General features: G+C 41.0%; 1 protein-coding gene across 1 annotated transcript in view; it reads left to right on the top strand.

Moving 5' to 3' along the window:
• The window catches only part of AMD1 (adenosylmethionine decarboxylase 1), a 32,584-nt gene extending 16,590 nt beyond the window's left edge, over positions 1-15,994 (top strand). Inside the window, exons 3-9 of the mRNA XM_089664558.1 lie at positions 4,339-4,465; positions 7,782-7,884; positions 8,144-8,186; positions 9,821-9,965; positions 10,464-10,556; positions 10,645-10,800; positions 12,201-15,994. Of these exons, the coding sequence (XP_089520684.1) occupies positions 4,339-4,465; positions 7,782-7,884; positions 8,144-8,186; positions 9,821-9,965; positions 10,464-10,556; positions 10,645-10,800; positions 12,201-12,338 (805 nt within the window). The 3' untranslated portion in view covers positions 12,339-15,994. The remainder of the gene's footprint in view (positions 1-4,338; positions 4,466-7,781; positions 7,885-8,143; positions 8,187-9,820; positions 9,966-10,463; positions 10,557-10,644; positions 10,801-12,200) is intronic.
• Positions 15,995-17,262: the final 1,268 nt, after the last annotated feature.

The following is a 17,262-nucleotide window of genomic DNA, read 5'->3' as shown; positions in this document are numbered from 1 at the left end:
TGTGGGCATATACACAGTGGTAGATGACAGCCTACTCCCCTCCCCTTCTCCTCCATGCCCGCTAACCAGCTAAACACAATGGGGATGGGATATTATGTGTAGATTAATGGAGGAATCCCCTCCCTCTTAGACTCCAATGTTTTTCTACTGGCAGCAGAAAAGAAAAAGCTAAACGTGGCAAACACACATGTAAATGCGGTACTGCAGTTAGTGCTTGGTTGTACAGTTCTTTGGCTAGAGTACTTGCCATTGAAGCGAATAAATGCTCAAGTGCTAAATGTGGTTAGCTCTTAGGCGCATTTACACTCGTTTTTGCCACGTTTAGCGTTTGTTGGCCAAAATGTTCCCTTCCTGAATGCAGATCTTCTGCGTTTAGGAGAGGGACATTTAACTGTCTATAATCTCTGCTGCTGTTAAACTGTGATAAGTCTGTGTACATGGATACACAGGCTTTTATTGAGTTGAGCTCAGGGGCTTTGGCAAAATACGCCAAAAGCTCTTGAACGTACGTTTGAGTAGCAGTGTACATGAGGCCTTATTCTAAGGCACAGTCCGGAGAGTTGTGACACAGCCTGTGACTGGCAGAAATCCACCCACACCATGTTATTTCTACAAAATAGATTTGATTTCAAATATATAATTGTATACCAATTTAAAACCGTTTGATACTTTATATTTTTACTCAGTATTCGAAAGGCGTGTTTTTAAACATGTGACCAGCAGCAGAGGACTAGACGCTCCTCCTGCTTATGTTTCCCTGCAGACAAGCAGGGAAAGATCTGGGCCATATGACATCTGTATATCAATTAGGAAAAGCTACCTAGATGTTTTTTTTTTCTTTTTTTAATTAAAACCATTAGTGCCATAATACACATACAGAAATTGAAGGGACAATGTAAATTAAACAGTGTGTGTGTTTAATATCATTTTAATTGGTATACACTTCTAAAGGACCAATGTGACAAAAATTCAGCTTACGTTTTTTCTATTTTTTGAGAGTTCATATGGGGAAGCACTGACATGAATCTTCTCTTGCTTCAGTGCCCACAGGAAAAAGGCCATAATTTGAATGTCTAACTGCAACCTTTTTCAGGGGCAGATGGTGCTGTGTAGGAAATGTCCTTTTCACTAGGATCATACTTGGTGTAGTTTCACTTCTGTAGCCAAATTGGGATAACACCTACTTTATATTTGCTACATGTTCTCATTCACATAGTACAACTTAAAAAAATCTATATATATATATTTAAAGTTTGCCTCTTACCTTTTTCTAAACGCCCTTTTTAAAAACTCCAAGACTGCTTGGCTTCCTCTTTTCTGTAGTGTTTGAGGAGCTGGGAAGTTAAGTTTAAAATTAACTCTGTACTGTGCTAACATTTCTCATTATATGTAAACTATATTTGAACACTCAAGGCAAAACTAGAGTGCAAAGATCTGGAGCAATAAAAACCTAATATAAATGCACACTCTATGCATTTGCATGTACCCAGGGAATAAGGTGCAGTGTGCACAGTCAAATGTGCACTGTGAGCAAAATCTGGGTCTAGTGGCATTGCTATTTCTATAATCTTCCTCCTGGATGATGGTCAGGCCAGGTGTTGAAGTATACTGTCTCCCATATAGCAGTTGAGAGTGAGCGAGTGCACTGCACATGCCAGCGGTACAGCACACAGAAGCGAGCACGCTTCTGCTGCTGGGAGTGAGTGTCTAATATTTGGAACAGGGTGAGACTGGTCACCTCAGTGGGAATTTTTGTGGCAGGTTTTGGGGATGTCAGTTATGGCCAATGGCAAGGCATTACAACTAAGGACATTATTAAATTATTATTATTAAGGACATTATTAGTGAAAAAAGTAAGCTTGGCCTTTAATTTGGTCATCTTTGTTCCCTGCCAAACAAAAGTTTACCTGGGTATCAGTGGCAGGCTCATTTTTGGGTCACTCTCTTGCAATTTCCCACTTTGCTTATTTCATTAGCTATATTTCATGAACTTTTTTAACGTCATTTCTGCTAAGCAGCTACAGTTTTGTCAATAAAATTGTCAATATTTGCCTTCTCTTCAGATAGTTAATATATTTAACACCCTGCATACATCCCACCTCTCTCGGGCACTGAAACTCAAAAGCTCTGTTAGTGTAAATCTCAGCCAGCTTTTGTGTTGAAGGGGTGGACCTGGTTGCGTCCTGTACCTCACCATATGGACGTTACACTGCCCATCATACAGCCAGTCACTTGGGTGGAAGAGCAGGGGCTGGTGCTCAAACTCCTAACCATTTGAGCTTTCAACATTTGAATAACAATTAGCTAACCAATCGACTTCTGTACAACTGCCCTGTTGGAACATTTCTGCTCGATCAGTGCTGCTGGCTGTAGACAGCAGCGCTGATCAGTGTATTCTGATGGTGGGAAAGTCTCCTCCCTGTCAGAATATGAAGGCCTAGCATGGAGGATTCCCCTTCTACGTTCAATATGTTGATGAGTCTTTTTTTTATTTTTAATCTATGTGCTGCTTTAATTTCCAATGCAACCTTATCTCTTAGGCCCAGATGTGTGTATGTGCACTGATCACTTGTCAAAGTAGAGTAATCTGCCTAAGATAATGCCCTCCATTGGGCATGACTTGTTTCCTGCCTGAGCTCTAGACTGATAAGACACTTGGGCTGGTAAAGAAGAGTGAAACTATCAATTAACAAAGGTTTGTTTCTTTCCTGTAATCAAATCTCATGAGCTTTGAATGTATGTTGCAACACTGAGCTCGGGCAAGAGACAGGTCATCCTTACAGCCTAACATGTCACTTAGTGACTACAGTGCTTAATGAGAGACTACCTGCTTATACACACAGGATCATTTCAAGTGCTCTAATAAAAGGAACTGCTGAAAGCAATTAGCCAAGCCCTTGAACAGAAAATTACATGAGGGAGTCCTGTACATAAATTGTGTATCGAATGTTGTTAATGATGCCATGGTTAGCCCTCTTAAACCGAACTACAGACCCAATTTTAGGTGAATTTGTTTCTCTTCCATTTCCCTGTGACACCAATAGGAATTGAGTTCTGTCAGCAGGACAGGCACAGACAGCAATATGAAAACATTTTTGAGGTCCTAACCTTTTCTCATTCCTGTTTTTGGTTGTATCCCTTTTGGTGAAATGTTCCATATCCTTGGTAACAGAAAATAATGGGTAATACTCCCTAATAGGGACACTCTAATCTCCTCCAATGTATCAAACAAAATAGGTTTTGGAGTTGGACTTTGAGTTTAAATCTGCTAAACTACACCTTAGTTCAGCAGCTTGAGTAATAATATATTTAAACAGTTTTCCCCGAAAGAAATACAGAAAAGTTCTTTAAAGTGGCTGTAAAGCTTTGTTTTTTTTTCTTTGTTTTTTTCTTGTTTTTTGTTATAAAATAACAAACGTCATACTTGCTGTGTGCAGTGGTTTTGCACACTGCAGCCTTGATCCTGTTCTTATCGTGGCTCTGCTGGTTCCTCCCCCTCGAGCGGTGCCCCCCAGGGAAAGCCTCTTGCCCTGGGGTGCATGGCTGCATGCTTGTCCCTGAGCCTCTGCTCTTTGCATCCATATGACACAGAGCCATGGTTCGGCCCCACCCTCGCTCTCCTCTCATTGGCTCACTGGCTGTGATTGACAGCTCCTGTTGCTGTCTCAGCCTATGAAGAGTAAGAGTCCCAAGAGAGCAGAGACTGTCATGAAAGTCGCTGGAACGGAGGGGGCTCAGGTAAGGACTGAGGGGGGTGGGGGGAGGCTACACACAGGTTTTTTTTTACCTTAATGCATAGAATACATGAAGGTAAACCTTGAGCCCTTAGAACCACTTTGACGCAAGCCTGTGCATTTCTCTAATCCTCCACTTCCAGGACTTAATACAGTACTTGCCTTTACTAAGCTACTCTGTCGCTTCATTCAGCATTGAGAATGAACAGAAAAACCCAGTACTTAGGGTTTAGAGACGCATTCAATAAGAGGTGGACAAATCAGTGCTGTCGCAGGGAAGTTTATAGCCCTGTGTGAGTTAATCTCGAGTGACTTGAAGCACACATAGGTCTTTGCTTTCCTCACCTGAAGGCTGAATGGAGCAGCCGAAGAGCAAAAAGAAGGAAAATATGAGTGTGGTGGTCTGCATTAAAGTGAGCCTGTTTCTTTACCCTGCACTCTGAATTTTATGCCTAAGTCTGTATATAAATGAACCCTAGTCTGTCCAGTGTATAATGGCGCTTACCATTTACTTAATGCTTACAAGTGGTAATTTCATAGTGCGCTCTATTTGCTGCAAAATGTCTTACCTTTTTTATTTGTGTTTTTTTTTTCTTTTATACAGTGAGAGTAGCATGTTTGTCTCCAAGAGACGTTTCATTTTGAAGACATGTGGTACCACCCTCTTACTGCAAGCACTGGTTCCCCTGTTAGAGCTCGCTAGGGAGTACTGTGGGTTTGATTCCATTCAGGTAAGTTGAGTTCTTTTGGGTAAGACTAGTTTAGACCAGAAGTGATTGCTTACAATGTCAAGGGAAGTGTATTAGATTCGAATTGAATAATTTTATATATAACCTATATTTGCTCCATATTGCTGGTAAGTCATTTTTTTTTAAAGAGTTGCATATCGCCAATACACAAACTTTCCTAAACATGTGATTATTGTAAAGATACCAAAAGTTATGTTCAGTATTTTACAGCCCCTTTGGGTCCTCTTCATTAGGCAGAGATTTTTTTTATTAACAGATCTATCATTCGTATCCATGCAGACCAACAGGGTACATGTTGAATTATCAAATCATATACTATAAATCAGGGCTTACAATTTCGAGTCTAGACCTACTAGCCAGGCACAAACCTTACTCTCCACCAGTTGCCCCACCCAACCTTGCCCAAGCCTGCCCCCAGCCCTGCCCCCAACCACACCCCCTTAAAGCTTATGAAATTACATTTGTCTTTAGAATAGATTCTAATAGCTGGTTTACATAATCAAGTCTCATAGTGGATAAGAGGCCAGACTGAGCCTAGAACCTAATTTATGAAACCTATGTAAACATGTAATGTGTATTCACAGCATCTCTTTTATATTAGAAAGTCACATAACACGTTTTCTGCCATTAAAGTATTAAAAAAAGGACACAACGTGTTAATAACTGGATGTAAGGTCTATCCATAGATATAGGACAATTGTCACCGAATCCTGGCAGACTGCCAGAGGCATCCCCTGGTGACCATTTGTTGCATATACTATGTGTATGTTCATGTCACTGATGTGTAAAGGTATGACACCATGTCTGGTGAAGACAACTCTGTATTCTAAAAAGCTTACACTAAAGTATATTAGGTTAGCTAGCAAAAAGGTGTTGCTTACATTTTCACATCCTTTCTACTATCTATGGCTAACATGGCATATTATTATTACCGTATTGATTACAGACACCAAGAGAAAGCACTATGCAAGTTTTCAGGTACTACTAAAAGCTATACAACATGTACAATAGGGTGTTTAATAAAAGATTAAACTTTATAAAAACTGTAGGAGTAGATGATGGACCTCCAACTGTACACAAAGAATGTACAAATAACCATACATAAACTGAAGAAAATTTCCACAGACCATACCCAAAAATACAAGGTCCCCCGCGGCGGTGGAGAGCGGGGCCTCTCCTCGTGTCCCCCGCGGCGGTGGAGAGCGGGGCCTCTCCTCGTGTCCCCCGCGGCGGTGGAGAGCGGGGCCTCTCCTCGTGTCCCCCGCGGCGGTGGAGAGCGGGGCCTCTCCTCGTGTCCCCCGCGGCGGTGGAGAGCGGGGCCTCTCCTCGTGTCCCCCGCGGCGGTGAGGGTGTCTCCTCTCAGCGGAGGAGAGTGGACCTCTCCTGCAACTGTCCCCTCAGCGGTGCTGCCAGTGTAATGGCGGTGCCGAAGAAACCGGAACTCGGCTTCACAATGAGGCTTGGAGCGCAGGTGCAGCCGCTCCATCCATCTGTGCTTGCCACACAGGAATTTCTCCTCGCATTTGGCGAGCGGCTTTTTCAAGCCCTGCAATAAATACACAATAATTAAACTTGTTGGTTATCGATCATTAAGCAAGCTTTTGTTTTCAGACAGAACCTCCAGTTGATTTGCATATAATCAGCAAGGCATAGAGGAAGCACAGCATGTCTATGTAGTTTGTAAAGTTGGCTATCCTATCTAGTGTGTGTGTGTGTGTGTGTAAAATGAGAAACCATACAATTAAATGTATCTAAAAACACAGTGACTCTTATTATGCTGACTTTTACATGTATAGCAGAAACCTTAGAGACTTTAGTTTCCATTAAGGAAAATCATTAAAGTATTTAAAGTGGTATTGAACCCAAAAGCAAATTGTATTTTGCCAGGTCATCCTGCCACTTAGTCTATTTTTCAATAGAATAATCTGTCCTGCAGATGTAGCAGTTGAAGGGTTGAGACAAACTAACACTGACAAGGGTGCTTACAATGGTCATCTTTTATTTATGTAAAACCTTTATCCCAAAAGGAACAAAACGGTTACTCTAACTAAATTGTTAGCTACAACTTGACTTAGTGTATTTAAATCTGCTAATGCATCTTACTACCCCCCCCCCCCCCCCCCGACGGCAGTACGTCTGTCTAAAGGTGCTGCTACTTCATCCAGGATGGGGGCACTCTAATATAGGAGTTTTGTTATTTGCCAGATCAGTGGGTGAAAACAAAAGGGGGGGAGCCTAACCTAATGCATCCACCACATATTCCCACCGACCACTTTATTAGATACACCTGTTCAATTGCTTGGTAAGACAAATTGCTAATCAGCCAAACAGATGGCAGCAGCTCAATGCATTTAGGCATCTAGATGTGGTGAAGATGACTTGAGGATCAAGCATGAAGCATCAGAATGGGGAGGAAAGTGGGTTTAAGTGATATTGAACATGGCATGGTTGCTGGTTCCAGACAGGCTGGTCTGGGTATTTCAAAAACTGCTGATCTCCTGGGATTTTACACACAGCTATCTCTAGGGTTTACAGAGAATGGTCTGAAAAAGAGAAAATATCCAGTGAACGGCAGTTGCGTGGATGAAAATGCCTTGTTGATGTCAGAGGAGAATGGGCAGACTGGTTCCAGATGATAGAAAAGCAATAGTATCTCAAATAATCACTCGTTACAACCAAGGTATGCAAAATACCATCTCTAAATGCACAATATGTCAAACCTTGAAGCAGATGGAACCTTACAGCAGTAGAAGACTACACCAGGTGCCACTCTTGTCATCTATGAACAGGAAACGGAGGCTGCAATTTGCACAGGCTCAAAAAAATTAGACAATAGAAAACTAGAAAAACGTTGCCTGATCTGATGAGTCTCTATTTCCCTAGAGATGGTTGTGCATGGAAATCCCAGTAGATCAGCAGTTTATGAAATACTCATACCAGCCCATCTGAAAGTGGCATGGTTGTTGGTGCCAAAGTCACTTAAGTCCCTGTTCTTCCCCTTTCTGATGCTCGGCTTGAACTTCTCCAAGCAATTGAACAGGTGTACCTAATAAAGTGGTCAGTGAGTGTATAATGCTTGGTAAGCTGCAATATGACATTCTTGGTTTTGGGTCTAATATGGCTTTGAAGATATTCTTGGTCAATTCAAAGGCAAATGTAATTGTTCAGGCTGCTTTACTAGTGTTGCTGATTTCTACCATAGCTTTTCTGTTGCCTAGTCTGAATTTGTTTTACCTTTTAATGTTTTTTTGGCCAAATCATTTTTTTATTTTAAAAGGTTTAATGTCTTATTTTGTAGAACTTTTTTTATTCACGGAAAAATTTTATGAAACCAGACCACCAGGAATACCCGCACAGAAATTTCCAGGAAGAAGTTGAATTCCTAAATGAAATCTTTCCAAGTAAGTTGTATGTCTGTCACTAGGGATGATTGTTGTGTGACTTGTGGTGTTGCAGCAGAGTGCAACACTTATTTTAATTTGAACTTCAGACTTTCTCATTTGGAATATTTTCTTTGTGTTTGTAAATGTTTTCTAACACTCTCATTGGTTTCTCTTTGATTTCTATGGGATAATGGTCATTGGGCAGATAACTAGGACCTTTAATAATGCTTCTGAAGCATTCTGAAAGTTATTTTACATTTTTATTCCCCAATTTTAGATGGAGCAGCTTATTGCATGGGACGTATGAATTCTGATTGCTGGTAAGTTTGCTTGTTTGATGTTTTTGGAAAAAGGAAGAGGGGAGGGTATAGATTATGGATCAGTGTGGAAAGACACCTGGTCATTTGCTGTGAAACTTGTGTAAGGGCCTGGGTTGGCTGTTTTTTGTTTGCACCAGAATTGTTACTCTCCTCATACAAGTTAATAAGAATACAAAAGCATGTTTATGGAGCTTGTCAGTTGCAAGTTAGAATGTTAAATGCACCTGATGTTGAGGAAAAAACACCCCCAACAACTGAAATAAAGTAAGATGTGCTGCTGGAGTTGGATTTATACTTTCTTTATAAAGGACTCTGTACTTGCAAAATACACGTGGGTAGGACATCCTGTGTACTTGTTTTCAGATTAGGGATTCTGCTGGATACTTTTCAAGATTGTGTACATGAGGGCTGTGTGTGTAATAAACTGGCTTCTTTAATAAAGCTGTGCAAAGAACCATAACGCCCATTGCAATTTTTACATGACCTGACAAAACTAATGCCCCGTACACACAGTAAGAAATTAGTACGAAAATTTCACAGAACCACTGATCGAACGATTTTCTCTTTGTTGATAAGCAGGATGTTTTAACCGATGATATTGTGAACGAACAAATCCGGTTGAACAACAGTGAAAATTTGTAATTTTGCATACGAACGACCGTTTTTCTATGTGGTCTATCAAGCGCTATCACGAGCGTAAATAGAAGATGACTCGGATGTTTATGTCCAAGGAATCGTCGTAAACACGAATGAAAAATCCAAATGTTAAAAGTAGATTGGCCTAATGAGATAATGAAACCAGATTTATGCATATTCTGTTTTTATATATCACTATTTATGTATATAGATAATGTATTCTATATTATACTCATTGCTGTTAATTGTGTATATCGCCTGTTCTGGCCGGAAGGGCGTGGCTACAAGGTCACATGCACACTGCATCACTTCCACTTGTACGGAAGACGTCAACACTACGTATTGCCCAACGAACGATTTTTTTAGATTGGGTAATGTGGGCTACGATTTCGACAATGAACGAACGCCTCTCAGTCATCGATGACAATCGGTCGATTTTCTAATTGTGTATTCCCACCTTAAGGCTACTTTCACACTGATCCGTGGCAAAAACACACATGCATTTTTTAAGGACACGTGACTCAAAACCAGCACCAAAATAAGAGACGTGCGTTTTTTATGTGTTTTCTATTGATTTCATTGTGGAGGTGCGTTTTTTGGTGCAGTTTTTCACTGCACCAAAATGCAGCAAGCAGGACTTTGAAAAATGCACTGGACCCACAACGGATCAGTGTTGGGAGTTCCATAGGAATTTATGGTCACATGTTTTTCTGACGCTTTTTTTTATTTCAAAAGCAGAAGAAAAATGGATCCGTGTGAAAGCAGCCTAAAGTAAAATCTGGTTACTCTCTAGGCTGTTACACAATATTTGCACCAGTTTTGGGGAAAGGTTAAAATCCCCCCTGTAGCGAAGGTCTTATTCAGCATAATGGTCTGCAGTATGAAATATAGTAAGTTGGAGGTTTTTCCACTATTATGGTTCAAGTACAGGCTGAAGACAGACCTTATAAACAGCTGTAAAAGTAACAAACTACTGTCCTTTGTTTTCTTTTTAATAGGTACTTGTATACTCTGGATGTCCCAGAGGGTTTTGTCATCAATCAGCCAGACCAAACACTGGAAATTTTGATGAGTGAGCTTGACCCAGAAATAATGGACCAGTTCTACATGAAAGATGGTGTTACTGCAAATGATGTCACTCGTGTAAGCTGAACTTAAATTGTAAACTTCCCTATTGCACTGCAACTTCTGAAAAATGAATGTCTTGGTTGACTTAAAGTAGAACTAAAAGCCACACATTTCATATTGGATAGAGGAGATTTCCCTTTGCCTCCTGTCCCATAGCCAAAACAGGAAGTGAGAAAATGTCTCAAGTGTGTGAATCCCCAATTGTTGCCAGAACCAGTGTCCCCATTGAAAGATTTCCCCTCCATTCCTGTTTTGGTGACAACCCCAAATTTGGGATTTTTCACTTTCACTCTCTCTCACTGGGTGGTCTCACTGGACAGTAGGATAGTGGTATTAGAAGATGGATAAGATCAAAATTACAGAAGACGTGATCAAGCATCTGGAGGTACCAGCTCTGTGCAAATGGTTAGAGTATGAAATATAGAGTGAGCCCACAGATTTCTCTTGAAAGAATGCCTTCAAATCACAGCTGTTTTAGCATTTCTATTAAAAAAAGAAAACTTTTGTTTTCAGATGAGTGGAATTCGTGACCTGATACCAGGTTCTGTCATTGATGCTACAATGTTTAGTCCTTGTGGTTACTCAATGAATGGGATGAAATCAGATGTAAGTATTTTTAGAATAGATTGGATTACCACTTTCATCATGTGATGTGTATTCATGCTTTCTTAATATGTTTATTTTGTTAATTTAGGGAACTTACTGGACTATTCACATCACTCCAGAGCCAGAATTTTCCTATGTTAGCTTTGAAACTAATGTGTCGCAGACAAGCTATGATGATTTGGTTAGTAAAGTTGTGGATGTGTTCAAGCCAAGGAAATTTGTGACCACCCTCTTTGTTAATCAGGTAAGGCTTAGTGATAGTGAAACCAAAAAGAGCATAAGGACAGGCTTTTCTTTGAAAATTTAGATTTTTAATGCTTAGTTTGAGCGCCATTCGTTTACTGCTCTTGAATAATGTGTGTGCATGACTTAATTGTGACCCTGAAAAACATGCAAATGATTCAAATTGATAAACAAGACTTTTCAGACCCATTCTTGTTTACCCTTTTGTGCATTAACATGTGCTGTGTTAAGGCAGCGCCTTTAATGGACCCTCAACACGTGAAATGATGCTCCTGCACTGTGACAAAGCAATAACATCCGTGTATTGCTGTGTGCTGTAATATAAATGATTTCCTTATGTACAGTGTATGCACTGGGGTGCCATCCAATATGGCAGTGCAAACAAATGGCGTTACTGGAGCAGCTTTTGCCAGAACTTTGCTTTTGCACTACTTGTTGCAATGCATAGATGTGAATGCAGCCTAAATTGCTTATGTGAGATTAATTTACAAGACCTGAAACTGGGACGTTTGTTTTCAAACTTGCAGCTGAGCCCTTTCAGCTTTATTATAAGCACTTTAGTTTGAGAGCTCATTGTGACATTAAGATCAGGCAGCATACCCAAATTTTTAAAACTAAGGCTAGTCATACATGATTGTTTTTTGATTTTTTTTTTCATTCAACCAACAGGTTGACATAAGAGAAGCTCTCAATTAAAAAAAAAAAAACAACAAAAAAAAAAACCACATGCTTACCTACGAATCAGTCCGATTCTTGATCTGTCCCCTGCCAGCTCTGCACAGAGAACTGAGTGATCAAAGACTGTTGATTTCTCAGTCTTCAGTGAACCTATGTCTGTCAGTCATTGGCTCTCTGCCCTGCCCCTCCAGTGCTCACTGGAGCTTCGGACTGTGGAGGGGGCGACTTGCTGAGACAACTGCCAGTAAGGAATCTGGGTGGATTCTGACTTTAAAATCAGTATCTCTCCAAAGCCTGGACCAGCTCAGTGACATCAGCTGACAGTGGGCTTTAACAGAACTAAAGTGCATTCCTGTGATCCACAGGAGAAGTGGGGCCAAAGGAGCTTTGTCCCTACTTCTCAAAAAAAAAAGAAAAAAAAGATTCCCCCATCCTCACATTTGATGTGGATGGGGGAATTAGTCCTGCTGTTGCAGAATACAATGATCAGTGTTGCCAGCTATAGCCAGTGGCATTGATCATTGGGAAAACCCAACAGGCTGGTTGATTGACTTGTGTACAACCAGCTAGCCTATACATGGATTGGAACTTGGCTGGTCTCTGCTGAACCGGCTGAATTTTGATCAACGTATGGCAGGCTTAAGGCAATATTGTCTTTTGTATTAGTTTAATTCCATGTCCATAGTTCAAGCTCTTTAACTATATTTTTCTCTCCCCCACCAGAGCTCCAAATGTCGTACTGCATTCACTTGTGCTCAGAAGATTGATGGCTTCAAGCATCTAGATCGCCAGTTTGCTCAATTCAATGATTACAATTTTGTGTTTACCAGTTTTGCTAAATGCCAGCCACAGCAGAGTTGATTAGAGAAAATGAAGAAGCGTAAAAAGAAAACCAATATAGCGGGTGGTGGGTGCTTGCTAGCTAATGTTGCCAGGATCCATCTTTTCCACAACCATCACCTAGTAGCTGGAAGCCTTGACTATAATCCTAATAGAAGTTTGAAATGTATCCATTATTATATTAAGGAGTTAGGTAATTTGCATGAATGCTCTCTCCTGTGTGTAGGTATTCTATGCCACTCTTGCTGTGAAATTGAAGTGCATGTAGATAAGTTAAAAGCATACTGTACTAGACTGTATCATAATTGTAAAAATGCACATAGTTCAACAGACAGCATAGGTTTTCTACAGGTGTCGCCAAAAATTCCCCACAGACAAGGCTTTCGTCCCCATTAGTCTGTCCTGTGTCCACATAACTTGTTTGACTTGTGATTTAACTGTAGAGTTACGTGTGCCGTATTTTCACTGGGAACACTTTCTGGCTATATGTAATTCCTTTTTTCACAAATTAGTTCCGTTTTTTAATACGGATAGCACCTAGATGAAACTGTAGAGGATATCACCATATTTTTGTATTTACCATGAAAATACAAATGCCCACCTCCTTGAGCACTGTAGTAATGGTTTAGAATGCAGCCTTTATCTATATTTTGCATTACGTGGGCAGCTGACCATAGGGAAACATTAATTGATCAAAATGTTAAAAAAAGAGGAAGATGAAGTATTGTAATACAAGTGAATTTGGCACAAAATGTTTGAAAGCTTTTATGGTGGCAGCCATTTCCAGACTTGGTGTCACACAATGTTAAAGTGGACTTAAACTCTTAAGTTAGATGACTTTTACACAGTTAGTGTTGGATAGGGAATGGGGGTATCCGTGCCCATGCTCTTTTCTGCTGCATTAAGCAGTTTCCACAGCAGATCTGGATCATGTAATCTAAACCCAACATGATGGGTTGCGTGACCTGCATCAGCTCTAAATTATGGTACCAATGTCAGGGTCTATTTTTATTCCCAAGACTCAACTGAGGTTGGTGCACTGCAGCTACAGCTCCAGATTGTGTGAACTGGAATGCCATAAGGTAACTTTATAGAGATCTTTTTAGACTATATAACTTTATAGAGATATCCATATCCTCCCTCTCAGTGACTGCCTAATTGAGTAAAAAAAAGACTTGATTTCAGAGTTTAGGTATGCTTTTAAGGTGACTGTTTATTGCAGCTTCCATTGGAGGTTTTTGATACAGGTGTTTTGCTGTGCTTCCTTTAGGTCATGTAATGCGCAAGCATTTAGAAGAGTAAACAACTAGTTTTATTAGTGCCCATATATATTGCATTTGCCTGCTAAAAGGGTGGAATTGTCTGCAAAGATGTATACACTGATTTGCACAAAATAAAATATTGTAGACACTTGTAGTATGCTAATATAGATGCTTTGTTACTGGCATCATTCACCCCAAACAAATACATGGATAGAAGTAAAGTCCCTTTTCTGCAGCTTCATGACAGCCAGTAGTTGAGGAGCAAGTAGAAGAGGAGCAAGCAGATCATGGTAAGCTGGTGAGGAGTAAGCTGCTCATAGCAGAATCCTGGTAGGGCAGAGCTGCATTCCAGAGTGTTAAATCTGCTGACAAGGTAGTGGTTGATTGCTGTAAGTGCAAATTTTAAACTGTAGGCAGGTGCTTTTGCCCAAAAGCAGTGGAGGGGTCTGCCACTTAATCACTATTACTTTATGAGCTGTTTTATTGGTCATAAAGGCTTTGTGCTGTGTCAGACTGGCTTGCTTAGAAGTGATTCTAAAGGTAAAAATTTTCTTTAAAAAAAAAAAAAACATTTTATACTTACCTGGGTACTTGGGTCTCCTGCTGGCGCTCCTGGCTACTCGCCCCCATAGCAAGCCACTTATTATGGGGACACTCATACATGCATGTTCCTGAGCTAGCTCTGGGTGTCCATTGACAGAGTGTGACTTGGCATTGCTCCCTGCACCCTCCTCACTGGCTGTGATAGACAGCAGGAGGATCCAGTGGTTCCTGCTGTGGCCTCTGTCTGAGGGGAGAGAGATGGAAGAGCCCCTGCTGTACTGCACATCGCTGGAGCAAGATCCAGCTCGGGTAAGTATAGGGGGAGGTGCTTGCAGAAGGTTTTTTACCTTAATGCATAGAATGCATTAATGTAAAAAACAAAAACCTTGTACCCTTTTAGAACTGCTTTAAAACTACATCTTGTAAGAGGATAACAACCTTGAAGGGGAATGTCCTTGGACATCCCCACATTTCATTCCATGTAAAAACGCTGCATGTTTTGGGTGGTTTCATTTGTAACTTTGTGGGTTCCTGATATGCATCTTTATGAGCATCTTTTCTCCACCCTCTGTAGGGCTTCGTTCACTGCATTGTAAAATGACCTTTGCTGTAATTACTTGTTAATAAATATGCACCTGTACGTCTACATAGGCTCAGTCTGCCCAGAATAGATAGCAATAAAACATGCCCTATTGCCTCTCATAACACTAATCATCTGTGTACTTGGATACATGCACCACATGTATGACATGTAAGCAGTGGGTTTCATTCAAAATGCAGAAAATAAAAAAACCTGGTGCACAGAGAGCCCCTGTGGGCAAACCTCTACCTGAGCAAGTGATTCATAAAGCTCTGCAGTAAAATAACATCTGGTGACAGGTCTTGAATAAAGGCAATTAACTAGCCTAATTCAAATTGTGATGCAGTTTTGGGACTTGGCTCTTCTGGGCCTTCTAAAATCTGTTACACAGATATCTGGTTCATGAAATGAAGGGATTAGTTACAGGTGAATTGGAAGTTTGCAGTCTCAATATTCTGACAGTGGTTTCACTGTTGGCCTGGATTGTTCTCTACAAAACTGTAATTATTTCTGATTGTGCAGGAACAATATGCTGTAAACCAGTCCAGATATTGCCTTTCATTTGTCACTCAAAAAGGGAACCATGTGACATTGTGCATGTGACTACTCTTCTGTATTTGACAGTGTTGTGACCTCTCCTTTGTGAAATGGTGTAATGAATACTTTTTTATACTTAAGTACCATCATGTAATTTGAGAAATAACTGGGAAATCTGGACTGGTAATATTTAAATTAATAAGTAAAAGCATAATTTAAATTCTATAAGGCAGTAAGGATCAACTTAAACTTTTCAGAAAGTGGCTGCATTTTTTGATGCAAGTGTATTTGCAGGAGTAACATTTGTTGCTTTTAACCCTACATCTTAATATTACTTTATCCATTCTGGATATGATATAGCACTAGCTTTGGTGGTGTTAGACACTGTTAAATGTCTGTGCATTTGGAGGCTTCATTCCAGATGTTTCTGAGCATTTTGTTGCTTGAATAGGCTATTTGAACATGTGTTCATTTTGAGGACCAATATTTGATATTTCCTTAATGTCTAAATTATTGCAAGCCCCTCTGTTACTGTACATTAAGCACAGGTAAAGAACCTAAGCATACCACATCAAATTATACTGCTGACCTATTTGAGGGTGGAATAAGATCATTCACTGTATTTAGATTCTCTAGCTCAATAGGATGAGGGGAAACTGTGTCTTTATTTCCTCTACATTGTTTAATCATTGGACCTGTATTGAAATTCTGTACCACAACCTAAAGCTTCAATAAAGTGCTTAATTCATGAGTCATTGATTGGGGTTATCCTTTAATTTGAGTTGTGTTTATTTTTTTTTTTTTTCTTTCTTTTTTACACCTTTGGGACTGTGAAGGAGGTGTGGGTGGGACAGTACACACATGGAGTGCAGTGGTACACAAGGCTTTTGAGTGATTTGGGGGGCATTTGATAGGTATAGCAAGGGTTAAGTCCGGGGGCACACAGCAGAGGGGCAGTTCAGGCAGGCAATGGGTAAAGTCTGGGCACACAGCAGAGGGCAGTCCAGGCAGGCAATAGGTAAAGTCCGGGCACACAGCAGAGTGCAGTTCAGGCAATGGGTAAAGTCTGGGCACACAGCAGAGGGCAGTCCAGGCAGGCAATAGGTAAAGTCCGGGCACACAGCAGAGTGCAGTTCAGGCAGGCAATAGGTAAAGTCCGGGCACACAGCAGAGTGCAGTTCAGGCAGGCAATAGGCAAAGTCCGGGCACACAGCAGAGTGCAGTTCAGGCAGGCAATGGGTAAGTCCAGGCACACAGCAGAGGGCAGTCCAGGCAGGCAATAGGTATGTCCAGGCACACAGCAGAGGGCAGTTCAGGCAGGTAATGGGTAAAGTCCAGGCACACAGCAGAGGGCAGTTCAGGTCTTCAGAGAGCCGTGTGTCTTGGCTGCAGCTTCAAGATTACACAGACAATGTAGAACCACAAGTACCAGCAGTGCACAAAGCACAGTTCCATGCATCTCCCAGTTAGCCCTGCAGCCATAAGCATCTCTGTCCATCCTGACTCAAGCTCTGCCCATTCTAAGAGTCCTTCTCCCCACATAGGTCATTTCCATTTCCTCAAGCCAGCCCCCCCCCCCCCCACCCACACACACACCAGCACCAATTTCTTTTTTCTTGGGTATCTTCAACTAATTTAAACACTGCTTGAGCTATTTTACAGCACATCTATCCAAATCAGCGAATCCTCAGTAACAGCTTTGTATGCCATACAGGGATCTCAGTAGGTTGAAGATTGCAGGACTAGACTGATATTTGACCTTTGGGCACTGGACTCTGCATTGTGATGCTTTCCAGACCTCTATTTACGGTTCCCTGCAGAGTGCTCTCCAGTTCAGAGCCAGTGCACAGCCTCTTGTATAACCAGTCTCTGAAAACTTCATTTGGTTTTGGAGTAAGGTCATTCAGACTGAAGCTGATCAGTGTTTGGAAGCTGTGCCAAGACCACGCATGACTTGAAGATTGTAGGGCTAGCTTAGAATGTAGCACTAGGCTGTGCATCATGGTGCTTTCCAGACCTGTGT

The sequence above is a fragment of the Staurois parvus genome, unplaced genomic scaffold, assembly GCF_062004578.1.
Source record: "Staurois parvus isolate SC_StPar_1 unplaced genomic scaffold, SC_StPar_1.0 ptg000048l, whole genome shotgun sequence".
In the NCBI taxonomy this organism is placed as follows: Eukaryota; Metazoa; Chordata; class Amphibia; order Anura; family Ranidae; genus Staurois; species Staurois parvus.
This window is presented reverse-complemented; position numbering and strand designations above follow the sequence as displayed.